The sequence below is a fragment of the Triticum urartu genome, chromosome 5, assembly GCF_003073215.2.
Source record: "Triticum urartu cultivar G1812 chromosome 5, Tu2.1, whole genome shotgun sequence".
Lineage (NCBI taxonomy): Eukaryota > Viridiplantae > Streptophyta > Magnoliopsida > Poales > Poaceae > Triticum > Triticum urartu.
This window is the reverse complement of record NC_053026.1, coordinates 364,394,206-364,403,999: the sequence shown is the minus strand read 5'-3', so window position 1 is coordinate 364,403,999 and position 9,794 is coordinate 364,394,206. Positions and strand designations below refer to the sequence as shown.

General features: G+C 43.4%; 1 protein-coding gene across 1 annotated transcript in view; it reads right to left on the bottom strand.

The window, feature by feature from the left end:
- LOC125507033 overlaps nucleotides 1–229 on the bottom strand; it is a 23,869-nt gene extending 23,640 nt beyond the window's left edge. Inside the window, exon 1 of the mRNA XM_048671731.1 lies at nucleotides 217–229. Within this exon, the coding sequence (XP_048527688.1) occupies nucleotides 217–229 (13 nt within the window). The remainder of the gene's footprint in view (nucleotides 1–216) is intronic.
- Nucleotides 230–9,794: the final 9,565 nt, after the last annotated feature.

Here is a 9,794-nt window from a genome sequence, read left to right as displayed (position 1 = left end):
GAGAGAGACAAAGGCTGATGAATTATTTATTACTAAACAGAACCAAAAAGCAAGAAACAAAAATAAAATTGGGTTGCCTCCCAACAAGCGCTATCGTTTAACGCCCCTAGCTAGGCATTGACAATTTCGATGATGCTCACATGAAAGACAATAATTGAAGCACAAAGAGAGAATCATAAAACATGTGAAAAACACATATAAGTCTAACATACTTACCATGCACAGGCATCTTATAGGCAAACAAATTATCAAGGCAAGCAAAAACTAGCATATGCAAGGAAGCGGAAAGAAATAGTAGCAATCTCAACATAATGAGGTAATTTAGTAACATGAAAACTTCTACAATCATATTTTCCTCTCTTATAATAATTACATGTGGGATCATAAGCAATTTCAAAAAAATAGCTATCACATAAAATATTTTCAACACGATCCACATGCATGCAAAGTTGACACTCTTCCAAAATAGTGGGATTAACATTAACTAAAGTCATGACCTCTCCAAACCCACTTTTATCAAAAATAACATAAGATTGAACATTCTCAAAATATGTGGGATCTAAAGTTGACACTCTTCCAAACCCACTTTCAATATTATTGCAAACACTATTATCAATCTCATATTCATCATGGGGCTTAATTAAATTTTCAAGATCATAAGAAGAATCACCCCAATCATGATCATTGCAACAAGTAGTAGACATAGAAAAACTAGCATCCCCAAGCTTAGGGTTTTGCATATTATTAGCACAATTGACATCAAGAGAGTTTATAGTAACATCATTGCAATCATGTTTTCATCAAAGGAACTATCAAGTATGGGTGCAATAGCAACGATCTCATGTTTAACATAAGGAACTATAGCAAATTCATCTTCATAAATATTGGCATCATGGCCACAAGAATAGCAAGCATCATGTTCATCAAGGGGTATTTCAATCAAATCATCGAAATCATAATTATCTATAGATTCATGCATATCATTATTTTCTTCCAAAGCAACGGTCATTCGTTCAATAAATTATTTGACATAGACATTATGAGCATAGTTTTCATAGCAATATTTAAGTATGTCAAAATTTTCCGATTCGTAGAGAGTAATATCATACTTTCCAATCAAAGAAGCAACTTCATAAGCACCCTTAAAAGCAACAAATTCTTCAATTTGTTCGATATCGTAGTAACTATAAACACCCTTTGCATAAGAAGATAAGATTTCATTGTCATTAAACTCACATAGGTAGGGGAGGTGTTTTTTAGGGTTCTTAGAGCAACAAGTAAATTCATAAATTTCACAAAGATTCCAAGCATAACACAGCAATCTGTTTATTTGATCCCATAAGAGTCTCCCTTTTTCAGACAAATGGTGACACACAAAATGAGCATGCTCTCTAAAGATTTCCCATCAACCAGGCTAGTTGGGGTTTCAGCATGAGCGCATAGGGATTGAATATGATCCAAGTACAACACTTTAAGTGGATCCATATCAATAGATTTTTAGCAAGCAAAGATGCAAGCAAATGGAAGGCACATGGAAACACAAACAAAGATACATATGGGAAGAAGGCAAAGAAAATGCAAAGGTTTTCGAAAATCATTTTAGAAGCGGGGGAGAGGAAAACGAGAGGCAAATGGCAAATAATGTAATGCGAGGAATGAGAGTTTGTGATAGGTACTTGGTATGTCTTGACTTGTGAGTAGATCTCCTCGGCAACGGCGCGAGAAATCCTTCTTGGAACCTCTTGAGCACTGCGTTGGTTTTCCCTTGAAGAGGAAAGGGTGATGCAGTAAAGTAGCGTAAGTATTTCCCTAAGTTTTTGAGAACCAAGGTATCAATCTAGTAGGAGACTACACGCAAGTCCCTCGTACCTACACAAACAAATAAGAACCTCGCAACCAACGTGATAAAGGGGTTGTCAATCCCTTCACGGTCACTTACGAGAGTGAGATCTAATAGAGATAATAAAAAGATAAATATTTTTGGTATTTTTATGATATAGATTGGAAAATAAAGATTGCAAAATAAACGATAATAGAAAATAGCTTGTTGACGGTAGATTAATATAAAGGAGAATAGACCCGGGGGCCATAGGTTTCACTAGTGGCTTCTCTCAAGATAGCATAAGTATTACGGTGGGTGAACAAATTATTGTCGAGAATTGATAGAAAAGTGCATAATTATGAGAATATCTAGGCATGATCATGTATATAGACATCATGTCTGCGACAAGTAGACTGAAACGATTCTGCATCTACTACTATTACTCCACACATCGACCGCTATCCAGCATGTATCTAGAGTATTAAGTTCATAAGAACAGAGTAATGCATTAGGCAAGATGACATGATGTAGAGGGATAAACTCAAGCAATATGATATAAACCCCATCTTTTTATCCTCGATGGCAACAATACAATGCGTGCCTTGCTGCCCTGTTGTCACTAGGAAAGGACGCCGCAATTCAGAGAAGAATCAAATATTGTTCATAGATCTCCAAGAAGATCGAGGAGAACATTGTATTGAGATCCAAAGAGACAGAAGAAGTCATCTAGCTAATAACTATGGACCTGAAGGTCTGAGGTAAACTACTCACACATCATTGGAGGGGCCATGGAGTTGATGTAGAGGCCCTCCGTGATTGATTCCCCCTCCGGCGGAGCTCCGGAAAAGGCTCAAGATGGGATCTCTTGGGTACAAAAGGTTGTGGCAGGGAAATAGGGTTTCGTGGTGCTCCTCGATGTTTTTGGGGTATATGAATATATATAGGAGGAAGAAGTAGGTCGGTGGAGCCACGAGGGGCCCACGAGGGGGGAGGGCGCGCCCCTGCCTCATGGCCTCCTCGTTGGTTTCTTGACGTCCACTCCAAGTCCCCTGGATCACATTTGTTCCAAAAATAACTCTCCCAAAGGTTTTATTCTGTTTGGATTCCGTTTGATATTCCTTTTCTGCGAGACATTGAAATAGGCAAAAAAACAGCAATTTGCACTGGGCCTTGGGTTAGTAGGTTAGTCCCCAAAATGATATAAAAGTGTATAAATAAGCCCATTAACATCCAAAATAGATAATATAATAGCATGGAACAATCAAAAATTATAGATACGTTGGAGACGTATCAATAGTCGGTGGGTAAGTCATGTCCATTATGTCCCTAAGAAGGGAGGTATTACTGTTGTTCCTAATGATAAAGATGAATTGATCCCACAAAGAATTGTTACAGGTTATAGAATGGTAATTGATTTCCGCAAATTAAATAAAGCTACTAAAAAGGATCATTACCCTTTACCTTTTATTGATCAAATGCTAGAAAGATTATCCAAACATACACATTTTTGCTTTCTAGATGGTTATTCTGGTTTCTCTCAAATACATGTGTCAAAAGAGGATCAAGAAAAGACCACTTTACTTGCCCTTTTGGTACCTTTGCTTATAGACGTATGCCTTTTGGTTTATGTAATGCACCTGCTACCTTTCAAAGATGTATGACTGCTATATTCTCTGACTTTTGTGAAAAGATTGTTGAGGTTTCATGGATGATTTTTCTTATGGAACTTCTTTTGATGATTGCTTAAGCAACCTTGATCGAGTTTTGCAGAGATGTGAAGAAACTAATCTTGTCTTGAATTGGGAGAAGTGCCACTTTATGGTTAATGAAGGTATTGTCTTGGGGCATAAAATTTCTGAAAGAGGTATTGAAGTTGATAAAGCTAAGTTGATGCTATTGAAAAGATGCCGTGTCCTAAGGACATTAAAGGTATAAGAAGTTTCCTTGGTCATGCCGGTTTTTATAGGAGGTTCATTAAAGACTTCTCAAAAATTGCTAGGCCTCTGACTAATCTCTTACAAAAAGATGTTCCTTTTGTCTTTGATGATGATTGTGTAGAAGCATTTGAAATACTTAAGAAAGCCTTGATTTCTGCACCTATTGTTCAGCCACCTGATTGGAATTTACCCTTTGAAATTATGTGTGATGCTAGTGATTATGCTGTAGGTGTTGTTCTAGGACAAAGAGTTGATAAGAAATTAAATGTTATCCAATATGCTAGTAAAACTCTAGACAGTGCCCAGAGAAATTATGCTACTACTGAAAAGAATTTTTAGCAGTTGTATTTGCTTGTGATAAGTTCAGACCTTATATTGTTGACTCTAAAGTAACTATTCACACTGATCATGCTGCTATTAAATATCTTATGGAAAAGAAAGATGCTAAACCTAGACTTATTAGATGGGTTCTCCTACTACAAGAATTTGATTGCATATTATTGATAGAAAGGGAGCTGAGAACCCCGTTGCAGACAACTTGTCTAGGTTAGAGAATGTTCTTGATGACCCACTACCTATTGATGATAGCTTTCCTGATGAACAATTAGCTGTCATAAATGCTTCTCGTACTGCTCCATGGTATGCTGATTATGCTAATTACATTGTTGCTAAATTTATACCACCTAGTTTCACATCAGCAAAATAAAAAAAATTCTATGATTTAAGACATTACTTCTGGGATGACCCACACCTTTATAAAGAAGGAGTAGATGGTGTTATTAGACGTTGTGTACCTGAGCATGAACAGGAATAGATCCTACGCAAGTGTCACTCTGAGGCTTATGGAGGACACCATGCTGGAGATAGAACTGCACATAAGGTATTGCAATCCGGTTTTTATTGGCCTACTCTCTTCAAGGATGCCCGTAAGTTTGTCTTGTCTTGTGATGAATGTCAAAGAATTGGTAATATTAGTAGACGTCAAGAAATGCCTATGAATTATTCACTTGTTATTGAACCATTTGATGTTTGGGGCTTTGATTATATGGGACCGTTTCCTTCCTCTAATGGTTATACACATATTTTAGTTGCTTGTTGATTACGTTACTAAGTGGGTAGAAGCTATTCCAACTAGTAGTGCTGATCATAACACCTCTATTAAGATGCTTAAAGAAGTTATTTTTCCGAGGTTTGGAGTCCCTAGATACTTAATGACTGATGGTGGTTCACATTTTATTCATGGTGCTTTTCGTAAAATTCTTGCTAAGTATGATGTTAATCATAGAATTGCATCTCCATATCACCCACAGTCTAGTGGTCAAGTAGAACTGAGCAATAGAGAGCTTAAATTAATTTTGCAAAAGACTGTTAATAGATCTAGAAAGAATTGGTCCAAGAAACTTGATGATGCATTATGGGCCTATAGAACTGCATATAAAAATCCTATGGGTATGTCTCCATATAAAATGGTTTATGGAAAAGCATGTCACTTACCTCTCGAACTAGAACATAAGGCATATTGGGCCATTAAAGAGCTCAATTATGATTTCAAACTTGCCGGTGAGAAGAGACTATTTGACATTAGCTCACTTGATGAGTGGAGAACCCAGGCCTATGAGAATGCCAAACTGTTTAAAGAAAAAGTTAAAAGATGGCATGACAAAAGGATACAAAAACGTGAGTTTAATGTAGGTGATTATGTATTGTTATACAACTCTCGTTTAAGATTTTTTGCAGGAAAACTCCTCTCTAAATGGGAAGGTCCTTACGTTATCGAGGAGGTCTATCGTTCCGGTGCCATAAAAATCAACAACTTCGAAGGCACAAATCCGAGGGTGGTGAACGGTCAAAGAATCAAACATTATATCTCAGGTAATCCTATAAATGTTGAAACTAATGTTATTGACGTAACCCCGGAGGAATACATAAGGGACACTTTCCAGAACGTTTCAGACTCCGAAAAGGAATAGGTATGTGGTACGGTAAGTAAACCGACTCCAAAACAGTTCTAATAGCCAATTTTTCTCCGTTTTGGAATATTTAGAAAAATAGGAAAATAAGAAGCAGTCCGGGAAAGGACACGAGGTGCTTCCACGAGGGTGGAGGGCGCGCCCTACCCCCTGGGCGCCCCCTGCCTCGTGGGCACCTCGTGCCTCCGGACTCCGTTTTCTTGCACGATACTTCTTTTGGTCGGTAAAAATTCATTATATAATCTCCCGAAGGTTTTGACCACCGTACCACAAATATCCTCTGTTTTTGTTTCGAGCTGTTTCTGCAGCAGATTTAGAGCAAGATGTCATCTCAAGACTCCGACGGAGAGAGCTATGTCTCACATCTCATTGCTGACCCAAAGACCTATGGGGACCTATCTCCTTGTGGTCGAACTACGGATGATGAGGAGGATGCTCATGAGGATCAATGATTCAAGTTCGGAGAGGAGGAGGATGGTTCCTCTACCTCAACCTGGGGATATGCACGTGAAGTTCAAGAAGTCTAGTCTCCCTAAGAGGGCTAAACTGTCTAACAACCGATCTATTCCTTCTCGTTTTCGGCAGAAAAGCAAAGGAGATTTATGTGACAAGATCTTGAAGCTGGTGTCGGTGTCAAAACCGGCGGATCTCGGGTAGGGGGTCTCCGAACTATGCGTCTAAGTGGATGGTAATAGGAGGCAGGGGACACGATGGTTTTACCCAGGTTCGGGCCCTCTTGATGGAGGTAATACCCTACGTCCTGCTTGATTGTTCTTGATAATATGAGTAGTACAAGAGTTGATCTACCACGAGATCAGAGAGGCTAAACCCTAGAAGCTAGCCTATGGTATGATTGTATGTTGTCCTACGGACTAAAACCCTCCGGTTTATATAGACACCGGAGGGCTAGGGTTACACAAGGTCGGTTACAAAGGAGGAGATATACATATCCGTATTGCCTAGCTTGCCTTCCACGCCAAGTAGAGTCCCATCCGGACACGAGACGAAGTCTTCAATCTTGTATCTTCATAGTCCAACAGTCCGGCCAAAGGATATAGTCCGGCTGTCCGGAGACCCCCTAATCCAGGACTCCCTCAGTAGCCCCTGAACCAGGCTTCAATGACGTATGCAAGTCCGGCAGCGCAGTATTGTCTTCGGCATTGCAAGGCGGGTTCTTCTCCAAATTTTGAATGTTTGTTAAGTAGTGTCCGGCCCCATAAATGTTGGACTCTTGGCTTCCGCGCCCAATAAGGGCTATCTTCCACGCGTCGAATGAATACGAGGAGCCAGGGCGTTTTTTACATTCGCCCCCTAGCCAGATAAATAAATTGTCTATTAAAGGGATGGGGATTCTTAGATCCAATCCATACCATCCTCCCACAGCGAGAATCCATCGGAGCGCGCTTCGGAAAAATCCACTCCAACATGGCCGACCACCGCAGCTCCTCCTCTCGCCCCCGTAGCCCTAAGCCCGGTGATTGGGAGAGGTGTTCTGTCTCACACAGTCGATTAGTCGAACTGCAGACTCAGGGATTTCTCCCTCCAGCGTATATGGTTCCCGTCCGAGCCGGGCTCGCCACCTACAATGGCGGGGAGCAAGCGGAGAGCTTCCCCAGCCCCTCTACGGGGGAGCGGGTATGCCTTGTTCCTTACTTATTAAGGGGACTCGGATTTCCAATTCATCCATTCCTCCGCGGGCTCCTGGAGTTTTACGGCCTCCAACTGCATAATTTCACCCCTGCTTCCATATTACACATCGCCGGCTATGTTGCCCTTGCGAGTTATTCCTGGGCTGCGAGGCTCATTTCGAGCTGTGGAAAAGGTTATTTTGCCTCGTCCCCCGCACACAGAAGGGGTCACTTTATCAAGTGGGCGGAGCCGAAATATGGCGCATCGCCGAAACCGGATACCTGTCCGGTACTCCCGAAAGAAGACGTCCGAAGACTGGCCTTCGGAATGGTTTTATATGGAGGACGTCCCCCTTCCGGACCCTGTTCGGCGGGGTCTTCCTGAGTTCAACAATGCTCCTCTGAAGAAACGCCGAAGTTGGCGCCCACGGAGCCCCCAGGAGGAAGACAACGGAGAAGTCCTTTACCTGATGAACCGGATTAAAGCGCTGGCTCAATCAGGATTGACAGTAATCGAGGTTATGTCAATATGCATAATGCGGGGAGTGCAGCCACTTCAATATCGAGGGCACCCCCTGTGGTGTTTTAACGGGGAAGATGATGCCACCCGTTGCGGGCGTAAGGGACCGGACACCGCTGCTGCTTTAGCAAAAATTCTGTCCGAGTTGTTCAAGGGAGAGGAAGAGGAGTTCATCCGCATCAAGCCACGGGATGGATTCTCCATGTACAACCCTCCAAGCTGGGTGAGTTATATCTCCTTACTCCCATTCTTCCCACATTCTTTGTCGTAGGTACTCACCTTGCCATTTTACGGCAGGAACTGCGAAAAGCCGTAAGGGAGGTCAACAGCCCATCTCCACAACCAGAGGACCCTGACCGGGCCCTCGGTCCCGGACTCGAAGAAGATCCGGACATATTCGTGGAGCTGATAGACAGGCAGTTCTATCAATTGAGCTGTGATGACGCCATGGTGGCCATTACGGCCGACTATCCCGGACTGCTCCCTGCGTCGCACGTAAGAAAAACCAAAATCCCAACTCCAAAAACTAGGATCCCCTTTTAGACACTTCACCTACCATATACATATGGTGTTTTACAGGGAAGGCATTCGGGACGCCGTGCCGAACCCGCAGCAACTCGCCAACAAGAGGCACCGAGGCCGGGTAGGCCAAAAAGGAAGGCGGTCAGGACGGAGACGCCGGCGCAGAGGTATGACAAAAACCCCGCTCTGTGGTTGTCGTCTTTCTCAAAATGTAATGACGTCCATGTTTCTTTAATAGAAAAAATGCGCTCGCCGGAATATGTCCGGAGAGGCTGCCGATCATGCTTCCACCAGTCGGGCTCCAGGGCCGGACATAGAGGCGGAAGCCGACATGGGGCGGACGCCGGATACTCCTCCTACAGAGGATGCGGATAGACTGTCCGCTACAAATTCAGAAGTGGAGAGCGCCATGAATCATAGGCGTCGCCGGGCCGTACTCCGTGACGCTTGCTTCTCACCAGAGGCATTTGATGCCTTCAATTCTGGAGACGCGTACCTCCGTGCTGCTCAAAATGGTCTAGCCAGAGCCACGGACCAGTATGTAAGGGATGTACGGGTAAGCAAATCTGACGATTATATGTATCAGTAGCCCCTGAGACTTGAAACAGTTGGCACAACTGATTTAAGGATCATTATTGTGCAGGTTCTTACAGAGAAGAATACTCGACTGTCACAGGAGCTGGAGGAATGCAAGACCCAACTTCGGGCCGCCATTGCCGCATTGAAGGAACCTGAAAAGTCCCCAGCTGGTAACATTTGTTTCAAAGAATGATAGGTACCATATAGTGTGCGGCATGGCTGCAGATCTAACAATAGATATTGCAGATGACTCCGGAGAGAATCCGGAGGACCAGCATGTCGTACGACAGCTAAAGGCTGGCGAACGCGTGCTGACTAAGGTCAGGCGGGAGAAAAACAATCTCCAAGACGCCAATACCAAGCTGAGCGTGGAACTGAAAGATGTTCGAGCCCAGCTTGCGGACTCCGAGAAGGAGAATAAGCGGCTTCGACGCGGCATTTTCAGTAAGTGCTTGAACGAACCCTTAAAAGGGTGCGGCGGAGAAGCCGGCTAACAGAGTTATGTCTGCAGGTATGCTGACGGGTCGTCCCGCGGAGGAGATGCCCGGGTCTGCGGGTGATCTTCTATCCCGAGCTCTCACAACTGCACGAACAAGTTCGGCAGGTGATGCAAGGTATTGCCCAGGCCTTGTGGCCATCCGTCTCCCTGCCAGAAGGCATTGGAGAGCTTGCGGAGAAGCTCAAGGGAGCACGGCGGCGCTTCCGATTATGGAAGATATCGGCCTGCCGTCAAGGTGCCAGGGAAGCCTGGGCCATGGTGAAGACGCGGTATACCAAGGCTGACCCAAACCACATGGCCGAGGTCGGACCTGTGGG